This window comes from Pogona vitticeps, chromosome 7 (assembly GCF_051106095.1).
Source record: "Pogona vitticeps strain Pit_001003342236 chromosome 7, PviZW2.1, whole genome shotgun sequence".
Classification (NCBI taxonomy): domain Eukaryota; kingdom Metazoa; phylum Chordata; class Lepidosauria; order Squamata; family Agamidae; genus Pogona; species Pogona vitticeps.
Window position 1 is genome coordinate 33,207,303 of NC_135789.1, and position 24,153 is coordinate 33,231,455.

The 24,153-nt window shown below is 57.4% G+C and overlaps 2 protein-coding genes across 2 annotated transcripts; both read left to right on the forward strand.

Moving 5' to 3' along the window:
- Positions 1 to 5: 5 nt before the first annotated feature.
- RSKR (ribosomal protein S6 kinase related) lies at positions 6 to 7,576 on the forward strand. The gene is made up of 12 exons (XM_020803468.3): positions 6 to 603; positions 1,964 to 2,221; positions 3,116 to 3,199; positions 3,797 to 3,865; positions 4,430 to 4,499; positions 4,930 to 5,037; positions 5,266 to 5,306; positions 5,624 to 5,651; positions 5,788 to 5,877; positions 5,990 to 6,078; positions 6,182 to 6,292; positions 6,579 to 7,576. The coding sequence occupies exons 1-12, from the start codon at positions 454 to 456 to the stop codon at positions 6,798 to 6,800; spliced, it is 1,320 nt and encodes a 439-aa protein (XP_020659127.3). The 5' UTR covers positions 6 to 453; the 3' UTR covers positions 6,801 to 7,576.
- A 522-nt stretch (positions 7,577 to 8,098) lies between these two features.
- Positions 8,099 to 23,119, forward strand: SPAG5 (sperm associated antigen 5). Its single transcript, XM_072978700.2, has 20 exons — positions 8,099 to 8,195; positions 9,170 to 11,054; positions 11,732 to 11,924; positions 13,244 to 13,363; positions 13,712 to 13,804; positions 14,013 to 14,114; positions 14,529 to 14,622; positions 15,089 to 15,224; positions 16,005 to 16,086; positions 16,847 to 16,980; positions 17,711 to 17,876; positions 18,179 to 18,287; positions 18,496 to 18,573; positions 19,005 to 19,128; positions 19,264 to 19,375; positions 20,278 to 20,358; positions 21,038 to 21,178; positions 21,564 to 21,638; positions 22,467 to 22,547; positions 22,905 to 23,119. Exons 2-20 carry the CDS (start codon positions 10,375 to 10,377, stop codon positions 22,974 to 22,976), a joined length of 2,673 nt encoding a protein of 890 aa, XP_072834801.2. The 5' UTR covers positions 8,099 to 8,195; positions 9,170 to 10,374; the 3' UTR covers positions 22,977 to 23,119.
- Positions 23,120 to 24,153: the final 1,034 nt, after the last annotated feature.

The window sequence follows — 24,153 nt, forward strand, 5'->3', positions numbered from 1 at the left end:
CCTCGTCGGAGCCTGATTTGCATGGAAGGCGGGGCTTGTAGGATAATTGCGGGGGGGGAAGCTGGGCGTGGTTTGCACGGGCATCTGAGCGCCCAAAGCGTGTCTCTCTGTGCGTGTGGATGGGGGTCTGTTTTGCAGGGAGTGCGGAGTTTGCACGCTGAGCAAGCCCCCCCCGCCCCGGGGTGGGGAGGGTCCGGGCTGGGTTTGCGAAGGGGCGTGGCTTCTCTCTCTCTCTCTCTCTTCCCCCCCCGGCTGTGCCCAGGGGGGGGGCGGCGGCGGCGTTGGAGACCCGGGGGGGCTCCGCTGCTGCGCTCCTGGACCGCGGAATTAGAGCGGCGGGCATTTACGTAACGGGGATTATTACCGCGGGGCGGGTCAGCCAGCGAGCGAGCGAGCGAGCGGGGACGGGGGGGGGGGTCCGGCCGGAGGAGGGAGGAGGAAGGACCGGCGACCATGGGGGCCGCGGGCAGCAGCCGCCCCGAAGATGCTCGCCAAGCCCCGGAGCAGGAGGAGGAGGAGGAGGAAGAAGAGGATGAAGAAGAAGAAGAAGAAGAAGCGGAGAAGGAGAAGAAGAAGGCGTCGTCGTCGTCCGAGGTGCTCAAGGTAAGGAGGAGGAAGGGGCCAGGATCGGGCCCTCCCCGCGGAGGTCCGGATCGCTCCTTCCGCCCCTCTTTGGAGGAGGGGAAAGCAAGCTCGCCTCCGGGCATGCACAGAGCGCCTCCTTCTTTCCCTTCGGGTGGCCAGCAACGGCGGGCCACTCGACTCCAAGTCCCATCCTCCTTCTCCTCCAGTGGCTGAGCCGGCCGGGAATGATGGGAGTCTGCCCTGTGGGGAGAAGAAGCCGGGGCTTTGGGGTCTCTCCGGTGGGTCGCCCGGGTGGGCAAACGGGTCCCCTTTCAATTAATTTAGTAGGGCTTTCAGGGAACCCGACCAGACTCTTTGTCACCTGAAGGAAAGCAGGTAACAAAGCCCATCTGCCACCAATGCGTTCTTCTCGGGTCTGCCCTTGGAAGCCTTTTTGCTGGGATTGAAGATTGTGATTCTTTTTCTAAAAAAAGTTAACATTTGCAAATAGTTACATTCCCTTTAGGTAAAGAAGTGTCTAAGTGGTGTAGCATAGAGATGTGTGTGTGTGTGTATTTGTAAATACATGCATATAATAATACATAATGTAATAAACAACAATGTTTTTATTTCATTTAGGTGTTAACTCTAAATAAAATTAAAAAGTGCAATATCTGCATGGCCCGTGGTGTAAGACAGTAGATTGATTCAGACAGGAAAGTATGCTAAAAAGTAGTCAGCTTGTGATTAAAATTCCAAATTGTTGGAAAGAACAGACTTCAGGATCCTCTGAACAGCCCTGCGAGGTAGACTAGAAACACATCCGGTTACACTTGGCCCAAATAATCCGGCCTGCAAGGCTGAGATCTTTTGGAAATCCAGATCTCTGCAGGCGGGCACCCAAAACCGTTGCAACTGTTCCTTCAAATTTTATCAAGCTAGTAAAATCTTCCTGAATGACAGGCAGTTGAATTACTCTCCTGTTTTCCCCCCCCCCCTCAGGCTCCTAATTCTGTGGGGTTCCCCCCCCCCCGCTTCCCACTGTGTCATTAATTTAGCAAAACACCTTTCAAAGCGATCACTCTTCGTTCCATTAGTTTATTCATTAATTGTTGCATTGAATGTCCCAGTCCTGGAGCCAGAGAGAGCGCTCTTCCTGCTTAATCCCCTCTGTTCTCACCACAGCCCTGCGAGGTAGGCCAGGCTGAGAAGGAGAGGGAGGAAGGGACCGGCTTAAGATCACCCAGCCCGTGGGGGATTTGACACCCGGCCGGCTAAGTTGCCGACCAGGACTTTAGCCCCTGCCCTGTCTGGAAAGTGGCTCCACATTCCTTATTCTGCTTTTCTCTCCTCCCTCCCGCTGACATTTTTTGCCTTCTCGGCCCCTCCCTCTCTCCAGGGTCGAGCCCCCCACGTCCTGCCCGGCGTCTCGTGGGCCCAGACGTGGAAGACCCTCCTCTCCCATGTCGGGGAGACCCTCGTGGGTCTTGAACGGGCTTTTCTCTCCCGCAACCCCCTGAAGCCCGAGCAGGTGGTGGCCGCGGTGGCCGAGAAGCGGCCCCAGCTGGTGGAGAAAGAGGGGGTGGATCGGGCCCTCCCCCAGTGCGTCTCCCTCTTCTTACCTGAGTTCCCCGTTCAGCCTCCGCGCCCGCTGAAGGTGAGTGCCCTCTTTTTAATTTATTTTTCACCTGACCGCAGGCCTATCTCTTTCTTCCACTACAATTCCCATGAGTCAGCAAGACAAGTGGACATGAGTTCCCACTTGGGAGGGGTTGGATTTCCAAGTATTTTCGGGAGGGGGGGGGAAAGAGACTTTGGAAGGTCCTAAAACTTAAGTGTCCCCAAGATCAGCTCCTACTTCTGGTCTTCGGGGGATTCAGACATTCCTCCGGCCATGGGCCGGTTCTCCCTATCTGGAAATCCTAAATTTATTTGTTCACCTGTCGTGCGTAGGGTTTGAAGCCCTCAAAAAAGATTCCTGCTGATGTCCCAGTGGACTGAGCATCGTGTCCTTTAACGGGAAGAGGCAGGAGCTTTTAAATGATGCTGCCGCAGATGGGGTCCATTCCAACCTTGTGGAAGAGTTTTCAACTACAAACCCCATCAGCCCCACCCAGCCGAAGCAACGGTCAGGGCAGTTGTGGTTAAAAAAACAACAGCTGGAGGCTGTCTTTGTTGTGGTCATCTGGTAGCCTTATCTGCAATAACCCCCCCCCAGTGAATTATGCATTTATTACATTTTGCAATATTTAAAGTTCTTAATTGTGAGGGTTTTTTTAAGGGACAATCTGTGCATTTTGCCGGCCATGGAGAGTTTGTTCCGTTTTTATTTCAATTTCTTTTATGATATTTATTCATCCCTGTGACCGGATGGAGTTTCTTTTGAAGGCTTTTGGGAAAGAGTTCATAAAGACGGAGGTGGTTTGCAGAGAAAAACACTGCAGGAGCTGCGGGATTAATTGAGATGTCCCCTCCCTTTGCAAAGAGGTGTCTTAAATGGATTGGTGATTTGTTGTGGGGAAAAGCATCCTTTTTTCCCCCTCCCTTTCAGATCGTGGGCTTTGTAGCGAAAGGATCCTTCGGGACGGTCCTGAAAGTGCTGGATTGCAGGCAGGAAAAAGTCTTTGCTGTCAAGGTGGGTCTCACTCTGCCTTTCCACACCCACGCTGGCTCATTGATTCATTGCTCAATATGGTTTGCCTTTATTAATTCCATGTTTCTAGAGCCTTTTCCCCCCCCCCCCCATGAGCCTCAGGGGTTGTAAAGGACTCCTCTTCCTCCTCCCCCCCTTACCTAATCTTTTTCCGCACAACCACCCTGCAAGGTAGGTCAACTTCATGGAGGATAAGAAAGATGTACGGAGCCACCCTTACGGATTCTTACCCTGAGCTGGCAAAGTGCTCCCCAAGGAGGTGCCAAACGTATTTGGAAAGCAAAAGGTTCCACCCCTTGGGATAGCGGCTGTAAAGTTCAGACCGAAATCAGGCGTGGATTCGCCAGACTTTCCCCCTGTTGGAAATCGGGGTTCTGTGGGCCAGGCGGGCCAGGCAGAGAGCGGGGGACGAGGAGGGAGAGGGAGTCATTGATGGGGAAATACCACTCAATTTTGGGTGGGTTTTTAGGAGGACCCCACTGCAATTCTCTCCAGTCAGGGTCTGATGCTGTAACCGCTGTGCCATGCTGTCTCTGAGCGAGGGGGTCATGGCTCCTGGGGGGGGTCTTCCTCTTTCAGGTGGTACCAAAGGTGGAGGTTCTCCGACGGGACACCCTGAAGCAATGCAAGGAGGAAGTCAGTATCCAGGTAGGTCCGGGGGGATCTGTAGGTCGGAGAACCCCATTCATGAGATTGGGAGGTTTTGGGGCGCAGCTCCTAAAACCCCTTAAGAAAAGGGCCTCTTGTCTTGGACCCGGCTGGAAAAATGCATCGGATGGAGTCCTGAACCCAATCCGGGTGCCCTGATTTGCCCGCGGGCAAAAGGCTTGTCGTTTTTTTTTACTTTTGTACATTTATTTACTTTGCTATGCCCCCCTCCCCAGGTGGGCATTTCTGCCGATGGGTCAGCAGAATCCGAGCTTTTATAGTCTGCCCTGTATATTGGTAGGTCCTGGGTTCGGATCATACCCCTTGCCCTGCAAAAGAAGACGAAACAGGGGAATGCAGAGGGTCCGGCCAGCCGTGTGAGCTCCCGTCCTTATTCTGGGACCCCTTCCCAGCGTCGTCCTCGGCGGGGCGCTTCCTCTCAGCCACCCCACCGCCTCCCATTAATTTCCCTCCTTGGGCTTTTCTCTTAAACCCACCGCGAAGCTGTTCCCATATTTTAAAAGAGGTCTGCATCTCTAGAGACGTTTTTCTTTGGTTCCCCAGAAGCAGGTCCGCCACCCGTTCGTTCACGGCTTGGGGGACACCTGGCAGGGCCAGCGCCACCTCTTTATCAGTGAGTGACCCCCCCTCGCCCTCTAGGATAGAGGATGCTCCCCTTCCTGGCTCTCCTCCTCTCCATCCTTCCACAGCTGCCTGGCGTGGCTGCCCATGTGAGCCCTTGTTTACGCCCCTCTAGCTGCTCTGCTGTGCAAATCCCGAGCAGCCTCTTTGCGCCTTGCCCTCCCCCTCCTCTTGATCCGGGATCAAGAGATCTCCTTTCCTCCCAGGCCTCAAAGCTCTCCACCCACCCCCACCCACCCACCTGGCCGCCCGAGACCTCAAATCCCTGCTGTTGTTTTTCTCCGGATTCCGGATCCCCTCTGGATAGGGCGAGGGGGTGTGTGAAAAATCCTTTGCATGCCCTTGCACGTGTGTGTGTGTGTGTGTGTGTGTGCCCTCCAGAGGTGACACCCCCTTCTTGCCTCCCTCCCCCCCCCCCCCAGTGTGCCCCTACTGCAGCTCCGGGGACCTCTACACCTTGTGGAAATCGGTCGGCCGCTTTGCCGAAGCCGTGATCCGGCTCTTTGCCACGGAGCTGGTCCTGGTGCTCGGTGAGTAGCCGCCGCCTGTGCAGTCCGGAGGGCTCCCGGACTTCCCCCTGAGCACCCCTGGTCCGCTCGGATCCGGGGCACGGAGTGGATCAGGCCCGGTTGCCTCTGCGCGGCTTGACAGGCATCCAGGGCTGGATTCGCCGGGCGCTGGCTGGAAGCTGAAGGCGACACTTCTCTTCCTTCTAATTTTATGTCTTTGCCCCCTGCTCCTCCTCCTCCCCTTCCCAGCCTACCTCCACAACCTGGGCATCGTCCATCGTGACGTCAAGGTACGAAGCCCACCTCCTCCGACCGTGGTCCTTAGCCAGTGGGCGACTGTGTGTGTGTGTGTGGGAGTTGGCGGCGTTTTCTCTCACTCTGCACACCGACTTCTGTTCCGAACATGCCGCCCTCCCTGTCGTAAGAAACTGGGTCAAGCCCCCTCCCTGGGAAAACCCTTGGCCTGGTGGTGGAACGTCGGCCTTTAGCCGCTGACTTTGAGAGATCGAGGGGCCCGGATTCGGGAGCGGGGTGAGAAGGGTGGCCAGGCGTGGCGTCGGCTGGGTGGCCCCCACGCCCCTGATATGTGGCGTCTTTTCCTTTCCAGATGGAAAACATCCTCCTGGATGAACAAGGTAGGCATGTTCAGCGCCCACGATGGGGACGAGGGGAACCTCTCCATCCCAAAATGTTGGGCTCCAGTTCTCGGCCTGAAACGGTGGACAGCCGTGGTGCAAACAGGCCACTTTTTCCCCCCTTCCCCTCCCGCAGGTCACTTGAAGCTGACCGACTTTGGCCTTTCCCGTCACCTCCCCTGGGGAGAACGCGCGTACACCATCTGCGGGACCCTCCACTACATGGGTGAGGCAGTTCACGGGACGTGGCGGGGCAGGGCAGGGGTCCGTGGCACGCGTGGAGAGGGGCGGGGAAACCACGGCCTTGATGACCTTCTGCTCCTCCCTGTCCCTGGCAGCCCCAGAGGTGCTGAGCGGCGGCCCTTACGCCCACGCCGCGGACTGGTGGTCCATGGGAGTGCTCCTCTTCGCCCTGGCCACGGGAAAGGTAGGCTCCTATCCACGACGGCGCCAGTTCCTGGCTCTGGCTTCGAATCCTGCCAGAGAAAGACGGAGAAAACGTTCTCTCTTTTTGCTCCCGCCTCCTTCAGTTCCCGCTGGCCCCGGAGAAAGACCACGTTGCCATGCTGGAGAGCGTGAGACGCTGCGGCTACGCCATCCCGTCCACGCTCGGCCTGGGCCTTCGCCTCCTCCTCTGCGAGGTAAACATCCTGGGTCCCCCCCTCCCTTCCTTTCCCTCCGGCATCCACTTTTCCAGAGCCCTGTGGGAGGAGAAATGGTTTTATTTGGAACAACCTATCCCACAACCCCCAGCCAGAGGGGCTTACAACTCCCAGGATCCCCTGAATTGGCCACCGAGGGTTTTAAGACCCTTGCCACGGCACGTGGCCGACCGCGGGTTTCTCGTGGCAAAGCGTGGCTGCTGTTCAGGAGGTGGTATTCGGGGAACTGTAACGTTCTCTCCTCTCTCGCCCCCCGCCCCCCCAGCTCCTGTGCCAGGATCCGCAGCGGCGCCTGCGCTACCTCCACCACTTCCGTGGCCACCTCTTTTTCCGTGGCATGACGTTCGACGCCGAAATCCTCCGGAAGCAGCCGGTGGAGTTTGTGCTGGGGCTGCAGCGAGCCCAGGAGACTCGGATAGACTCTGCCGCCTTTTCGGATTTCGACCTTGACCTCACGGCCCCTCCAAGCCAGCCGTGGCCAGGCTGAGCCGCGCCCCACGAGCCAGCCTCCAAGGGGGTGAACGGGGGGGGAGGTTGTGGGGACAGGAAACCTCCTCCCCCCCCCCATGGCCACGGTGAGCCATTCTCAGGCCATCCTTCTGCACTCAGGAACACGCCTCTCCCGGGCAGCTTTGGAGGTCGGCGGGGGCCACCCACGGATCTCAGGGACTCTCAAGGCTGGGCCACCCCTCCCACCGGCCCGGTCGCCAACTCAGGGGTCCCCTTTCCACGCACCAGCGCCTGGCTACCGAGCCCTCCTGCTATGCAAGATGGAGACGTGGGTTGAACTGGGAGCGTGGAGGGGGGGAGTTTCCCAGCAATTGGAGGAGCCACGGAGAGGAGAGGGAAGCCACCTCTTCCCCAGCACCTGCACGAGAGCATCATCGGTGGGGGTCAGAATGACACAGGGCTTTGTACCCAACTGAATGGAAAAGTTACAAGTGGATTCGGCAGCCGACCATTTCCACCTGCTGAAGAACCCTGTGAGATCCGGAAACTTGTACTCTTCCCAACTTGACCCCAGTTCTGAACCAAAGATCCTTCCTTCCTTCCTTCCTTCCTTCCTTCCTTCCTTCCTTCCTTCCTTCCTTCCTTCCTTCCTTCCTTCCTTCCTTCCTTCCTTCCTTCCTTCCTTCTTTCTGGGTGTGTTTGGGTTGAATTATCTGAGGCCTGACAGGGAAGCCTCTCTCTCTTTCCTCCACTCCAGTTTCTATAACTCCTTTTTCTCTGTAAGCAAGCAATAAACTCTTTCTCTGGGTCTGACATGTTTGTGTGTTGTCCGTCTTGCCATTTTGAGGAGAGAGGGGAGACGGGGTCTCCGATTACGAAGGAAGGTGCCCTTAATGGGTGTGTGTGTGTGTGTGGGGGGGGGTCCCATAACCACTTGAGAACAGGAGTGCCAATGGGCCTCCTCAAGATCACCTCCCTCCAGCGGCTGAGTGGGGTTTGATCCCTGTTTCCCCCCAGCCCTAATGCCCTGCCCACTACACAACCCATCGTTCTGCAATTAACTAAGCAAGCAATAAAAGAGAGAGGGCAGGATCAGACCCTGGCTGGACGCTGCCTTCTTAAAAAAAAGAATTAAGCAAGCATTATGACCAAAGAGTAAATAAAATCAAGATTTTAAAAAAAAACCGAAGCCAAGGGAAGGGGCGGTCCCCGGTTGGGGAAGGGCTCGCTAAAGCCGGGGCTCGAGCTTCCAGGCTGGCCGTAGGCGTGGCTTCGCCGCTCGGGGAGGCGGGGCTCTCCTTCGGGTCCTCCAAGCCCCGCCCCCGCGCTGACGTCACTCGGCCAATGAGCGCGCCGCGTCGGTTCCATTCAAAAAAAGGAGCGGCGCGTCTCCTCCGCCATGGACGAGCGGGTGGGCTGCTGCCCCCGGGAGGTGAGTGGGGGGGGCGGCCCTAGATGTGTGGGGGGGAGAGAGGGGAGGGGAGGGGAGGGGAGGGGGGCTGCTCCCAGGAGGGGGTCCCGAGCCCCCCTCCCCTCCAACCCCCCCCAGAGCCTGACCCGGGAACCGTTCCTTTTCCTCTCCTGGGGGGGGCTTGCAAACGTTACTGTGGGGGGAGCCCATGGAAAGCAATGGATCGAAGGACGTTTAAGATGGCCAGCCTCGTATTTGGGGGGGGGGAATGGAACCCTTTGGTCTCTCTCCCCCCCCCCCCAGATGCCCCCTCCCATCCTCCTGCTTTGGGGTGGGGTTCAGAAAAGAAAGTAACGCGTTATGTCTAGGGAAGGAGGAAGGAGGAGGTCTCGCGGGGGGGGGGGAAGGGTGCCCCCACACACGCCTGCCTGCCTGCATTGGGCTGCTCCATGAGGACTAGCGCTTTGGATTCTCTGGATCCTGACTCCTGCCCGCCCTGGGCCCCTCCCCCCCCCCGTCTCTGTCGGTGTTTTTTTGCTCAGAGGAAACCCCCTTTGAGCTCAGCGGGGCTTACTCCTGAGTAAATGCATGCCCGGTTGTGCAGGGCCAGGGGAAAGAATTGGGGTCTTTTTTGGGGAGGAAAGCGGGATAGAAATATGTGAAATAAATACACGTTTCGCCACACACGGCATTCCACGTTTGTGTGTGTGTTGAGGGGGGGAGGTCTGGCAATGGCCCTTTTGCTCTTGGGGTGTGGGGGGGCCTTCCTTGGGCAGGGACGAACCTTCCCCCTGAAACCAGAACTGTAAAAGTTCCTTTTTTTGATTGCAAAGCCAACCCCCCCCCCCCGAGCAACCAAACCTCAAGGGTCTTTTCCAAGCTCTGCTTCATCTAGGAAGGCCTTCGTCCCCGGGGTCCTCCTTCCTTCCTCCGAAGCCCCAAACCCTCGGGGTCCCCCCTCCGACTGATGTCCCGCCTGACCTGTTCTCCCGCAGGGCCCCGCTTCTCCCAGCACGGAGGCTGAGGACCGCCAGATGCCGGCGCTGGGGACCCTCCCTTGGGCGGCCCCCCTCGTGTGGCTGGAGCAGATCCTCCCGGACTCCCCTCTCCTCGAAGACCTGCGGCGAAGCCTCCCGTGGCCTCTGCCGCGGCCCGATCCGAGCGCCGGAGCCTCTCCCTCCTTTTTCTCTGGACCGGTCTGGGCCCCTCCTCTAAGCCTCCCCAAGGAGAAGGGGGAGGTCTCGGTGTCCCCTACGGGCCTCCCGGAGGCCGATGGGATCGTGGCCCCAGAGGAGGAAGGCCCTGGGGATCTGCGGGACGAGCCTCCCCCCACCCCGGACGCGGTGGCTTCTCCGGGGGTCCGTCCACCCGCGTCCGTCCCGCCCGAGGCTCTTACGAGTGTCTTCTTCTGCTTGGAGGAGAAATCTCCCCCCTTAGAGCAAAGCGGGGCCTCCAAGCGCACCCTGGTTCCCGCTTCGGATGCAGAGACTCCGGAACCCCGTCCGTGCCTTCCGGAGGCCGGTTTGACCCCATCTGAAGAAGGAGCGCCTTCCCCCGCCTTGGAAAAAGAGGGGGACCCCAGCACCCCTCTCTTTGTGGCTGCTGGGGAGGTCTTGAATTCTCCCCCACCCTTCCTGGAGGCTGGAGGGCACTTCTGCCCAGAAGAAAGCACCGATAGGCCCGGGTCGGCGGCTTCTGGGGAGACCCTGCGTTCCCCCCCAGGCCTCTCAGAGGCGGGTGTGAGCACCTCCCTGCAATCAAGCGCCCCCCTTTTGTGGCAGGGCAAAGGGGCTGGTGCTGCCCCTGCTTCACCCCTCTCTCCAGAGGCCTCGGCGTCTCCTCCGGGCCTCCTGGACGCTCCAAGGACCGGCTCCTTGGAGGGGAGGGCTCTCGTCCCGGGACAGGGAGGGTGTGGTGGCACCGCTCTGGCCACGGGGTCTGCGGCAAGCTGGGGGGCTCTGGGGAACCTCCTGGAGGTTGGGGACACCCTCTCAGCAGAGGTGGAAGACTCCGTCTTGCAGCGGGAGGAGGGAGCGGGGAGCGTTGCCCCCGAGCCGTTTTTTGGGGCTGACCCCCACCGTCGCCTCCAGCCCTGCTAGAGGCCAGCGTGGATGCTTCTCTGGAGCAAAAAGTCCCTGTTTTGCATGACGGGGAAGGGACACGGGTCTCCCCCACGCCAGCGGGGTCTGTGGAGACCCGGATGCCCTCCACTTTGAGCCTTCTGGAGGCCGGGATGGGCCTCTCTCCGGTGGAGAAAAGTCTCCCTTGGCAGCAGGCCGACTCTGCCCCCTTGCCCATCGGCGGGGCGTCTCCGAGAGTCTCCGGGGCTAGCGCGCACACCTCCGTGGAGGAAAAACTTCCCCTCTTGCCCCAGGACGCCTGCACCAGCACCCCGCTCTCCCTGGCCCCGGCAGCCGCCGGGACCTCCCTTCCAAACGGCCCGGAGGCTGGCCGGACTGTTTTCCAGGAGGAAAAAGGTCGTGTCTCGTGTTGCGGCGAGAGCTCCCGGATCCTGCCCCTCGGCTGCCACTGCCACGGCTTGTGGACGTCCCCTCTGAGCCTCCTGGAGGCTGGGCTGAGTGACTCTCCGGAGCCGAGACCCTCCGTCTTCTTCTCGGGGCGAAAGGGCGCCGGCGTGCCCGCGGTCCGTACAGCGTCTGCAGAGGCCCAGGAAAGCCCCCCGGGTGCGTCGGTGGCCGGCCCAAACACACCTTCCCTCCAGCGTCAGGAAAAGGGGGTCAGCGTCACTCCCATCCCCGCGGTGTCGGCCGCCACCTGGACCTCCCCTCCGGCCTGCCTGGACGCCGGCGTGAACACCTCCGCGGAGGAAAAAGCCGTCACCAAAGACAGCACGGCCGAGACGGACTCTCTCCTCTGGCAGTAAGTCTGACGCTCACGCCGGCTCTCGCTGTCGTAATAAAGTGATGAAGCTAGTTCTCGATTGAAGAGGAGGGCGCCCAGAAATGTGGATTCCTGTGTTTATGGAACTCACATTTTGCTCTATATCTGAATATCTACCTATCTACCCAGTTTCCCCGAAAATAAGACTTAACCTGAAAATAAGCCCTAGCATGATTTTTCAGAATGCTTGTCATATAAGCCCTACTCCTAAAATAAGCCCTGGTTAATTGAAACCCCGCCCTCCACCCTTGTGCAGCAATCAGAAGATGATATGACTGCATTTGAATAAATGTAGATGGTTGTACATGAAAAAAAAAAACATCCCTTGAAAATAAGCCCTAATACATGGAGCAAAAATTAATATAAGACCCTGTCTTATTTTCGGGAAAACAGGGCTTCTGTCTGTCTGTCTGTCTGTCTGTCTGTCTGTCTGTCTATGGAAAGATAAAGCAGTCTCTGCCCTAAGAGATATAATTGGCTAAAATGGCATAACACTAAAGGAAAAAGTGAGGAGGAGGGCAGAGGAAAACAAGGAAACCCAGGCACCATGTTGTTCCAGAGAGGAGGCACAAGGGATTGAACCCAGATGAAATGTTCTGTACGCAACGTGGATCGTCCTTTAGGCCCTGAGCAAATGATCTTGTGGTTATTTTTAGTTGCTCCCGGGAGCAGCTGAGCGGCCTGTCCAGGGGGGAGCTGGAAGGGCGTCTTGAGAGCACCCTCATCATCATGGAGGCCCTCTCACGCCAGATACGGGCCGGTCGGGATCTCTGGCAGCCGACGGGAGCTGTGGGGCCGGCAGACCAGAGAGATGTGTCTACTCAGACTCCCGTGTCGGATCCTAAACAGGTAAGTGATGCCACAGCTACCTGTACCCCAAGCGAGTATGTTTTTGAGGCCGAAAAGCACTGGTTTTGAAATACACCTGCTTGGCTGATTCCTTTTCCAGCTACTCTTGGGGCGTGGGAAGGAGACAGAGCTGGGGGGGGATCCTGAGCCACCGAGGCCCAGCACCTTCCACTAGATTTAAAGAAAAGATCCCAGCTCTCGTGATTCTTAACAAAGAACTGGTATAAATGGGCTCTATTAAGAGCCATGAGGACTAGTTTCTTGATTTAGTCGAGTCGAATGCGTTGGCAGTCGTAGCTCAGGCTTCTTTATCCTGAGCAGTGGCAGGATCGATCCAAGGCATTGGGGGGAGAGGGGAATTCTGGGAACTGTAGTTTCCAGACCCCGGCGATCACTTAAACGTACTTGAATGCCAGGTTTTTGAGCTGGAAAAGAGGGTCCCTGGAATGGCCACCCTCTTCTCGGGTTGACGTGCGGCCACCTCGGTCTGTGGCTGTTCTCCTGCCTCCAGGACAGGCATCTCCGAATCGCCCGGCCAGAAGGGACTCAGAGTGCGTGGGGGTCCTTGGCGTCTGGGGGGGGGAGGGAGAAGGCGAACCCTCTTTTTTCTACAGGAGGCTTTACCGGATCCACCGGGGCTGGCCTCCGTCTGTCTGAGCCACGCTTTGGGAAGGATCTCCTGGGGGGGGGGGTGGACGGGAGCGGATGAAACCTGGATCGCTCACGCGGCCAGGCCGCATGCCGAGCGTCACCAGCCTTGACCAGCTGTCAGGGCCGGTTACTCTCGGCTGGCCGCCCGCGGCCGTAGGGGTGACCCCCCCGGCTCAAGTCCCTTTCGGGGAGGCGAAGCAGAGGGGGAGGCTTCAGCCCCTGCGGTTCGGGAAGAGGGACCGGTCTGCGTGTAAGCTGGCAGGGTGAGCAGCGAAGAAGGGGTGTGGAATTCAGGATTTTGAGGGACCCGCTCTTCCTGGTTCGGGCACATCCGTTTCAAAGAGGTGTGATATAAACCTTTTTAAAATCTGCACCGGCCAGATCGTGGTGAGTGGCTGGTGCGTCTCTGTGACGACCAGGCATCTGGACGACCCCTCTCGCCCACCTTGACCCTTGGCGGTGGTGCTTCCTGGGGCCGGTGGGAGTTGTAAGCCCTAAATATTTCATGAGGACCCATTTGCCCCAGTCGTCGATGCGGCCCGGGCTCCTCCCTGCGATTCCCCGAGTCCGGGTCGGGCGGCTCCCCTCCGGGGCTCCCTCTGAGCCCACCAAGGGGCCCCCGGCCGCCTGCTCTGGCCGCCTCTCTCCAGCGCTGCCTCTTTCCGCAGGAGGAGCAGCTCCATCGGGATTTCTGCGCGGGCCTCGGGCGGCGATTCCAGACCTTGCGACGGAGCCGCGAGAGCCAGCAGGATCTGGCCCGGCTGCTGGCGGATGCCCTGGGCGAACTGGTGGGTGCCCAGTCGGCCTGTGGATCAACAGGCAGAAATACGCCGCCACCTCTCTAGATTCACGCCGCCCGCCCTGGTTTCTCTGGGTGGTTGTGGGACCCGGAGAACGAAGCAACGCAAGCCGTCCAGATCAGAGGCTGTGCTTGCAGCCGAATCAATTAATCACATGTGAAATAAGTCCAGGCTAGACTTTATGTGCTTTGTGTTAAAGGTGCTGTCCACCTTCCCCCCCCCTTTTCTTTCTCTTTTCCCCTCTTTCTCCAGCCTTTGAAGGGCCCCATCCGGCAGGCGCTCAGTTTTATAGGAACCCTCCTTGCTCCTTCCTCTCTTATTTTTTGATTTTTACAGAGGGCTCTTTCTCTGGGGTCCCGGAAGTCTGTCGAAGAGGGAGACGCCCGTGCGGCCGCCTTGCGAAACTGCTATGCCCAGATGCGGCTTGACGTAAGTGAACAAAGCACCCACAATACACACCCAGGCCCTACATACCCCATCCTCCCCGACTGGGGATTCTGGAGGTTGTAGTCCAAGAGATAATTTCCCCCTCCCCAGCTTAGCAACAGAGCAAAGCCCCTTCAGATTTGGTGGGCGTGGAGTTACTCGCCTTCCCCCCCCCCACATCCTCTAACGGAGTCCTGGGCTTCCTCGACAGTATGAGGCCTTCAGGAGTTTGATCTCCAGATGCGCCGTCAAGATGCAGCAGATGGCGAAGGACGTGCGAGCCGCCCGGGAGGAGACGGAGCAGCACCGGGAGGCAAGTGTGGGGCTGGGGGTGAACGGAGACGCGGTTCCCCACGGTGGGACACCCCCCCCCGGAAACCTTCAGGAGAGTGGGAGAACTGGAATTTAGCAGCAAGAAAAGCCGGGTCGGTGTGGTGCCTATTATGAAAAGTTAAAGCTTGGGCCTGCCACAAAACGGGGACACGTGGACGGCTTTTCGTGTTCCGCGGCCCCCAGACGGCCGCACCTCCTTTTCCGCGTTGCTTCATTATGGGGAGCAGAGGTACTGAAAGAGGTCTGGATCTCGGCCAAGGACGGCGCCTGGCTGCAGTGGGATTTCATCCAAAGAAATACGTATGAATTTAGCGTTATTGCTTTAAAACTAGGCTGCCCCAATGTAGACGATGTCCTTTTTTGCACCCCCACCCCCGGCCTTTTCCTCACGCAGGTGTGTCAGAAGTTGGAGGAGAGGACGGTGGAGGTGGTGGCCGCGTTGGGACGCGTGAACGAGCTGGTGGAGGCCAACGCTGGCCTGGAGAAAGGTAACATTCACCCACCCCTATGTTTCTCTTCATTTTTTTTTAAAGTGTTAAAATGTGGAATGGTTGAGTCTAGGACCTTATCATCTTCCCCCAAGCTGGAGTCTTTCACGGGCATCAGACTACAAGTCCCACAACCTCCTAAGCAGGATGATCATGTGGCTGTGCTACCACGGGCATCCATCAGATGAGGGACGGCTGTCCTCCCCCCTCCCCCCGCTGGCTTTCCCATCAAATAAGTGTTTTTTGTTTGTTCGTTTGTTTGTTTGTTTGTTTGTTTTCCTCTGCCCTCCGGATCTTGCTTTCCTTTTCTGTCGTGCCTTTTTACATAGAAAGCTTCAGGGACGGGGCCGGTGTTGCGCCTTTTTCTAAAACCGGGCAGAGTTCATGAGTTGAGGGGAGGGGGTTTCCTTCGACAGCGGTGCTGGCAGCCAGCAAGCCAACGGCTGGATCGGTGCTCTTTCCGCAGGGCTGGCGGCCGCCCTGCAGAGAGCAACCACGGCTGAGGGCGAGCAGCAGCAGCTGCACCGAGAGACGAAGGGCCTTTCCCAGCAACTGGTGGAAAAACAGGACACGATCCGGACGCTGGAGGAGGCGGTGGCGCGGTGAGCAGGTCTTGCGTTTGCTCTCGGCCTGGCGTTCGCCTTGCCAGCCTGCCGAGGTCTGCCTAGCTGAGCCTCACCTTCCGTGGATGGCTTGGACCACACAGCCCATCATCCCTGCCTAGAGATTGTGATGGGATTTGGAGTCCACCCTCTGGAGGAGACGGGCTTCCTTCTGCTGCCCGCATTGCTTTGATCGGAGGTATCGATTCCAGGCCAGATTTTTCTCCTCCTAAGTCCGGATCCGACACCCGGAAGCCAAGCATCTCCACTTTGGACCCGCCGTGAGAGGGGACATTGCCTTTCACATACGCAAACCCCTGCTGGGCGTAAGCAGGGGAAGGCGTGGATCCACTCTGGTTTTCAGTGCGAACTTTTCACACACTCCTCTAAACTGTGGGGTGCCCTCTCCCTTTCTGAGCTCATTTTCCACTCCTGGGCTCTTATTCCAATAGTGAGTTGCAGCCCTTTGAGGTTCTAAACGTTCAGACCGGGGACGTTTTGTAGCCGAGTGTGGGGATTCGAATCCAGGACTCCCACATCCTCACCCAGCTTTGAAGCACCGCTGCCCGGTGCGACTAAGACCGTCACGTTGGGAGTTATTCATACTGGCCTTGTTCCTTTTTTTATTCCTGCAAATTGTCCTAGAAACCTTGCCGAAAAGGTTGTCGTTAAAAAAGGGCTGTTAGGTGAACTTCCCGCCGGGCAGTGCCGAACGCAGGCTGTGTTTTGGTAAAAGGACGAGGGTTCCTTCTCTCACGTGGGCGGTTTCTGCTTTCGTAGGCTGTCACGGGAGAAGGAAAGGGCCGAAAAGGAGCGCACTGCAGCTCAGCAGGACGCTCGTGAAATGTCCGACTGCCGAGAGGTAACAGGGTGTGTCCGTAAACGGGGGGGGGGGCTCAGGTTTGTTGCCGGGAAAGGGGCTCCGTGTGGTCATCTAGTCTCACCCCGACGAAGCAGGACCCTCACAGCTAAGCGGCGCTTGAGAAATGGCTGTGCCGCCTCTGCCGGAAAGCCTCAGGCGAAGCGGAATCCGGCACCACTTCCTATTTGCTCGTTTATTTACTGGAGCGGGTAACGGAGCAGACGTGCCGAAATACCACAGCAAGCCCTTTCCGCGGTCTCTCTCCTACGGTGGCTTCCAGGTGCCAGAATGGACGAGCCAGAATACCCAAATTTTTCTGCCCTCCTCGTCACTCCAAAGACACGCATGTTTTAAAATGCCAGACCACTTTCTTCTAGATGCTGGGACAGATTTGCTTGAAGGGGGGGGGGTTCTTAAAAAGCACAGGAAAGCTTAAGTATGCATTTATTATATGTTTGTATTTATGCAAATTGTGCAACGAAGCGGTTAAATCAGGGAATGGTGGGCAGAGGGAGAAATCAGACACGATTTCTGCCCAGAGCTGCTGGAGAGTTTGAGGGTTGAGATCTTTGGCTGCAGACCCAAAGGTGGGGAGTTTGAATCCCCCGCTGGGCCTCTGTGAGAGAGGCTGGATTCCCATGATCTATCTATAGGGTCCCGTCCTGTTCTGCCATTCCAAGATGATGAAGGTGTTGATGATTTCCAACTACCCTCTTTTATTTCTTTCTTTCTTTCTTTTTCCTTGTTTCTCTTTCCCAAGTTCATGGAGCAGGAGAATCAGATCACTCGCCGTCAACTGGCCGAAACGGAGGAGGAGCTGAGGACCACCCTGGCCTCCCTGAGGGAACGCACCATGCACCTCGAGGACCTCAAAGACGCCCACGCCGCCCTTCAGTAAGGCTCGTGGCGGCTGCCTTCCTCGTGGCCCGCCGGGTGGGGCCGCTGGTGGCCTTCTGGATTTGGGTGGACTCCGTCTCCCATCGCTCCCTGCTTTCGGCTAGAGAGGATGGGTACGGTGCTCCATCCGCATCTGGGGGGGAGATCAGCAGTCGCACGCCACTTTCCACACGGATGGCCAAGCTTTTGAGGCCGGTCCCTTTCCCTCCTTCGACCGCTGGTCGTGTTGGACTGTGATTTTTTAAGGCGCCAAAACTACCTTTTCCGGAAGGGTGTTGGTGTCGCTCCTTAAGGATGTGCTGTGGGGTCTGGATTTCCTCCACGTCTGAAGATGGGGGGGGGGTCACAGTAGGGACAGAATATCCCCGGATTGACACACACACAGTCCTGCCTGCCCCACGGGAGCCGGTCCGTACTGCCACGTCCCTTGTTTGAACAGAAGATCTGAGCTTTTTAAAAGCAGGAATAATATTATTCAGCCGTTTGGAGGGGCCGATGGGGCTTGAAAAGGGGACCCCGGGGTTTTCTCACCCTAAATACACAACAAACCATCGAGGGGGCCGTTGAAGGGGTCCTACCTCGCAGGGACCACAGGTGTAGGCTGCTCGGTGGCCACGCTCCCTTCCCCTCCCAGGTTTTCCGGCTTCCTCTAAAGAAATCATCCTGTTGGGGGGGTCTGGGGTCCACGTTCTCCCTCTCTCTGTCTCTTTCTCCCCCCCCCCCCCAGAGAGGAACGGGAGGCCCTCGGCAGGCGTCTGGCCAGCTCCGAGGCCGAGCTCCAGAGCATCCGAGCCCACCTGGAGGCATTTGCCAGGTCTTTGCAGCAGATCAGAGCGGTTCACGCAGAATTCCTGGCCGTGGCCGACACTCTCCGGATGGCGCTGCCGGGCGAGGTGAGGATCGTACTGATCTGTTTCTAAAAACCGTAGTAGTGGCCCCTGCCCTTGTGTGTGTGTGTGTGTGTGGGGGAGATTGCTATCCTGAAAAGCCACGGCACAAAAGGAAGAGGCAACGAGGAGGGCAGAGGAAAACACGGCACCCATTCTTATAATCTCCTTCAAAACCAGGCAACGTTAAGTGACAACTCGGGAGTGAGCAAACCTTGATGGATCTGGCTTTTCAGGAGGGCCAATCTGGGGGTGGGGGAGGTGTCTGCTTTCCTTCTGCCCCCCCCCAACACTGTGGCTGTTTGCAGGCGGTTGACGCAGCCCCACGGAGCAGCTGCTACACTCCGACCTGGCGCACTCCGCACCGTTCGGGAGCCTCCTTAGTGGACAGTGTCCTGAAGGCTGTGGCAGAGAAAGGTAAGGGGGGGAGGATGATGTTTCCAGCTCATTTAATTGGCATTGGGAGGGGGGAGCAATTGAGGGGGGTGGTACTGGTTTTCAATTCCCCTGACAATTTTTATCCCCGGAGATCTGGCTGATTTTTGGGGGGGCATTTTTGGGGTTTTTTGTTGCAACCTCACCTTCTAATGACCACCTTCCTTGCTTTCCTCGGTTTGCTGTCCAGGTTCGGAGACCCCGGGCATCTGGAGCGCGACCACGGCGTTTGCGAAGGCCACCCCCGCGCTCCCCCCGACCCCATCAGGTGCTGCAAGCGACGGGTTGCTCCCTCGCTCCCCTCCCTGGGCTCTGGGACTCCCAGAGGTTGTTTTGGAGGCAGGGGGGGTCTCTCCCCTTCCTCTCTCGCGTGCCCCATAACTTTGCAGGATGGTTTTTTTGCCCCACCTGGCCACAGTCCAGGCTGCTCCGAGACCCGCTTGGCGCTCTCTGGATGTCTTGCTTACTTTCTGATCCTTTCCTCTCACAAACGCCCCTCCAAGGCAAGCGGGCCCTGGCCCCCCCTTCCCCCCTTTCGAATCGGGATTCGAATCCGGGGCTTCCGACCTCTGAACCCGCTGAGAAGCTTAGCTCTCCCCCTTTTCCTTACGGGAGGGAAACAGGCCTCCTCGCCTGCAGAGCAGGTGGGCGAGGTGTTGAAAGGGCTTGTTTGTGTGTGCACACGTGTTCCCACGGCAGAAATCCGAGAGGACCTTGCCGCCTGCGTCCAGGACCTGAAGGAGGTGGCGGCCCAGATCCGCCTCCTGAGCTCCCAGCGCCAGAAGGTTGTGCAAGAGGAAGCCCAAGGCCTGCAAGCCAAAATGTGAGGATGCGACTGTCTTTCCCCCTCCCATTTCTCCTTGCCCCTTGCCTCTTTCATGACGGGATTCGAACCGGGGTCTTCCTGACGGTCTGGCCTTGTGTTTCTCCCCCTCCCCCTTCCCTTCCCTCCCGGCAGCGCTCAGCTCCAGCAGCGCTCGGACGACCTGGAGAGCCAGCTCCAGGCAGAGAGAGAGGGCGGGGCGGCCAGCCTCGCCAAGATGCACAAGGCCCTCCACGTGCGGATCCAGGTGAGCAGCAGAGAAGGGGGAAGATCTGGGTCGGGCGGCGGCCGCAGGGCACGGGCTGAATCTGGGGTGCCAAGCCACCGGGGAGCCGCTTCTAGGGCACCGCAGCAGGCCGGGAGCGGCCCTTCGTCCCAACCCGAGTGCGTCCTCCTCCAGGTCGCATTTAAAAAAAATAAATTTCCTTTTTCTGTGCTGTCACGGTCAGAATCCCAACAGGCGTTCAGGGAGAGGTAGTTCAAAGGATCTACCTTTCCTCTCCAACCCTGTTCTGTCCACATGAGGAAAAAATGACCCATGGAACTCCCTGCTACATGGAAATCACCGTGGCAAAAATTGAGTCTTTCCAGAGAGAGGTGGAGGGAGGGGAACCAGGGGCTGTTCTCTCAGGGCAAAGTATGACCTTCTCAGTGTTGGGGAGACTACAACTCCCATTGGCCCCAGCCGGCGGGGCAAAGGGGAGGAGAGGGGGCTGAGAGGTAGAGTCTGGCCGCATCTGGTCGGGTGCAAGCTCAAAGCACCATTCTTCTAGTCTAGACCATTCTTGACTCGGCCCGCCTTTGTTTACTGCTCCTCATGGCGCCTCCCGAATGCTGAGCGCTAGAACTCCCACAAGTTCTATGGCCTCAGGCAAGCCAAGAGTTGTGCCCCAGCAATAGCTGGCAGGTTGTTCGTCACCCCCCCCCCCCGGTTTAACCCTTGGTGTGCCAGCTAGAGGATGCCTGCTGGTAGATTCAGTCTGTGCTCTGCGGCGAACGCCGAGCTTTGTCTGGGATTTTTCTCTCCAGACAAGGACGAGGTTGTATTTTGGGCAGAAAGGAAGCAGCCATTTGGGTGGCTCGTACGGTGTTGCTGTTCCTTAAAAAAAAACACCTGGTAAATCTTCCCCTTCTCTCCCTTTTGCTCAGAATGAGAAGGAACTGCAGGAGGCCGTAAGACAGCAGGAGGAGAGGATGCGGAGTCTGCTTGACCACAGGTGGAAAGTCAGTGTACGTCTGGGGGGGGGTCTTCCCGTTTAACTCCTACTTGATTGTACTTGACTCAGTGGCGTGTCTGTCCCACTCGTTAGCTTTGAAGCTCACTGGCCCGCTTATGAGACCCAAGCATAAAACCCCTAAAATATCAGGATATCACGAAACCCATAAACCCAACATTGCTGAATGATCGCTTGGCCTTTGGGGGAAATCTCCTCAATTCAGTGGGTCTACTCCGTTTGGGCCTGACAGCTGGATTTAGGCTACAGCAGGAAACGAAACCAAATAAATATTACAAACCAGTTGCAGAATTTGCCCATTCGTGGAATGAAGAACTGTCTGCGAAAAGGTGGCTTGTAAATCTTACGTGTAAACATCGCCAAGCGAGTATTGTTGTGAGCATGTCTCTTTGTCTCCAGAAATATTTGCGGGTGGCTTGACCTCCTGTGAGCCATTAAGAGCCGTTGACTTTGCCAAAGACCTGCCCCTGGTCGAGGTGGAAATGGTCCTCCTATCCGTACTTCCAAACCGAGGGTTGCATCGTTTATTATGTCCTGCTTTTCCCACTCGGAGGAGGAAAGCGGCACCCCCTCCTGCCCCCAGACGGACTTTCCTGTACGAAGAGTCGAGGGGCCTGCTCTTAAGCAGCTGCTGACCCCGCTCTCCCTTCTCTCTACCTTATTCCACACCCCAGATTTTGGAGGAGGAGGTCTCCCAGCTGAAGTACGCGCTCCAGAAGTCCGAGACGGAAACCTCGGTCCTGTGGGAAGAGCTGCGTGGCACCAAGGAGCCGGACATGGATTGGGTCAAGGAGAAGATGTGGCTGAGACAGGAGGTGCGGGAGACCGGGCGGGCGGGCGGTGGGCCGCCATGCTGCCGACCAAGCAGAAGGGGTGCCCCTCTCCGTTTGCTTCTCTGTTTCCGAGACCGTTACCACGAATCTGCCTCATAAAATGTGGCTTTTGGGGTAGAATTTGACGTGTTTTAGGTACAGAATTCCCCACTTGACATTTCTTGAGGTTGTCCCCGTTTGAACAGTGTTTTTTAATTTCTTTTTTTAAAGCTGTGTTTTGGGAGACCGTTAAGGGGCACAGAGACCCCATGAGATGTCTTAAGAGTTTAAAAAACAGCAGCAGACGGCCTGATCCTGCAGGACGTATTGGTCCCAACCAGCGTAGAGGCCGACTGACCACCTCCTCTCTCTTTTGCCTTCCCTCCAGGTGGGGAAACTGAGGGACCTGCTCCTTCGGAAGGACGAGGAGCGCGTGGAGCTGTCTACCAGTTACCTGTGCCAGGTAAGGGCTTTTGTGTGTGTGTTTGCGGGGGGGGGTTGGTTTGCATCTGTGCAGTCGGCACAGGATCGCCTTCCCCAGTCTTGGTTTTTGGGAAGAGGGGATCTGCTCACCTGGCTCGTGATTTAGTCTGGTTTTTTTTTTTTGAGGGGGGGATGTGGTTCAGAGAGGGAGGGTCTTCTCGGTCGTGGCCCCCGCCTTGTGTGGAATGGCCTTCCTGCTGGCCTTATCTTAACCAACCTGGCTCCCATTTTGGGACAGAAATAGAGTGAAATGAGGGTATATAAATCTGACTCCCAACGTTCGGAGTTTCCGTCAGTGGCTCAAGACGTAACCCCGTTGATCCGGGCATCTCCCAGGAGTTCGGCATCTTTGAGGTTTTTCATTGGCCCTTGTTTTCAGTGATGGCTTTTTAAAATTTTTTTTTTAAATTTTATTTATTTATTTTTATGGCTCCTATTCTGTTTTTACTTTTGGACGGTTTGGTTGTTGATTGATTTTTTTTTTAAATGGCTGATGAATTTTGTATCTGTTTTTACCGCTCGGCCTCTTTGAGACCATGGGGGATTGTTTTAAAAATTGCATAGAAGGGCTCTAAAACACACAGTGAATAGTAGAAAAGCGAACCTCCTTCTGGCGCAGGGTGAGTTCTCCTTTTGAGCCGAGGTCCACAGGATCAGCTGTGGGTAGAGCTGGCTGAAAGGGAGCGGAAAGGGTCCCCTGGCCCAGCCCGTGGCAACCCCAAAACTGAGCCCTGGCCCTTCTCGGGATGGGGATGGGCTGCGGATCCTCCCACGTGGCCTTTCTTCCGGCCCTCTTCTACCTTTTCAGGTGAGAAAGCTGGAAGGGCAGCTGCACCAGGCGAAGCAGGCCTTGAAGAAGCACGAGAAGGCCGAGGCGGAGATGAAGGAGGTGAGCGAGCCCAGCCCTCGGGTCCCCTCCGCTCTCCTGGGAGTGGAATTTGGCCCTGGTCGAGATTCTGAGTAAAACCCAGAGGTTGCTAATATTAATTAAACAGACTCCCCTCAGACTTCCCTGTTAAAACTGCAAACAAACCTGTTTAAAAGCACAGTGTGTGGGGTGTGTGTGTGTGTGAGATAAAGCGACCCTCCCCTCCACTCCATAAAAAATGCCTCTCCTCCTTTTTCCAAACAGTTGTAGGAAAAGTAGACCCCCTTTTTGGAGTGGCTGGTCGAGAGAGACCTCGGCAAGGTCCCTAAACCCCTCTGCTTCTTCCGTCCTTCTTCCTCCTCCTCTTCCTCCTCTCAGGTCCTCTCCACCTTCCAAGCAGACGTAGCTGGCCTCCCGGAGGTGCGGCGCCTCATTGAGCTCCTGCCATGAGCGGCCAACGGAAGGAAGGATGGAAGGGTGCACCGGCGTGGGTCCACCTGTGTGTGTGTGTGTGAGAGAGGGGGGGGGAGCCTGTCGGCCAGGATGGCCCCGATGGCCTGTACATAGTTCAAGTAAATGTTTCTGTTTGCAAACGTGGAAGTGGGCCTGCTTCGTCTTGCGACAGGGAGGAAGAGGAGCGGAGCCCTTTTCCCTTCCTCCGCATCCACTGGGGATGCCCCGGCCGCGCCCGCACGCCGCACCTCCTCGCTGTGTTTTGAGGTGAGACGAAATCACAAAGAGCGAACGGGGCCGGAACTGCCCAACAGCTGGTGGTCGGTCGTGCTGGTGACTCAGCCTTCCTGCTTTTCTCATTCCTGAACAAGCCCCTAACCGCCCCCCATTCATCGCAAGCACAGGGCTGGCCTCCTTCACACACGCACCCTCCCCCCCGCCCAGTTCTGTGCCACCCCCCTGCCCGGACCGCCTGGGGCCTGTTCTGTGCCGGTCCTCAGCCTGGTTTCTCTCCTGTCGAGCAGCAGCGACAGGATCGTCCCCTCTTCCCCCCCCCCCGCCCTTGGCTGTCCTCCCTTCCAGATGACCTAGCTTTCTGCCTTCCAGGAGGAGAGGGGAGGTCGGTTGGCCTGCTTGAGCCTCTCTCTTCCCCCCACCCCCACCCCCACGGTGGCCTAGATTCCCTCAGCTCTCTTGCTCGTATCCCGGTTCAGCGCTCGCTTCCTCGCTCGCTCTCTGCCTTTTGAGTGCCAGCTTTGCTGCCGGGCAGAGAGAGAGATGGCGGGGAGGGCGCTCCCCACGCCTCCCACTTTGGTGGTGTCTCGCCAGAACATAGGCTTCTGTCGACCTTCCCACCTTCCACAGATGCATTTTTCTGCTGAGCCAAAAAATAATAATCATAATAACACACAAAAAGACCACAGAAGGGTCAATAAATCCCAACCTGTTGTGTTCTCTTGCACAGCAGAAGCATTGTGCTTTGTTTTGCACTTGTGCAAGGGGTGGAAAGAATCCAGATTCCCGCTACCTCTGCCAGGCATACAAAGGGCAGGCGGGAAAAAGAACCCCCCTGCCCAGGATTTTCTCCCCCACGACACAAGCACAATTACAGTCCCTCCCCAAGCGCTGTGAGTAGAAGTCAGGGCGGTGGGCACACTCTTTGCCTCTGCTCCTT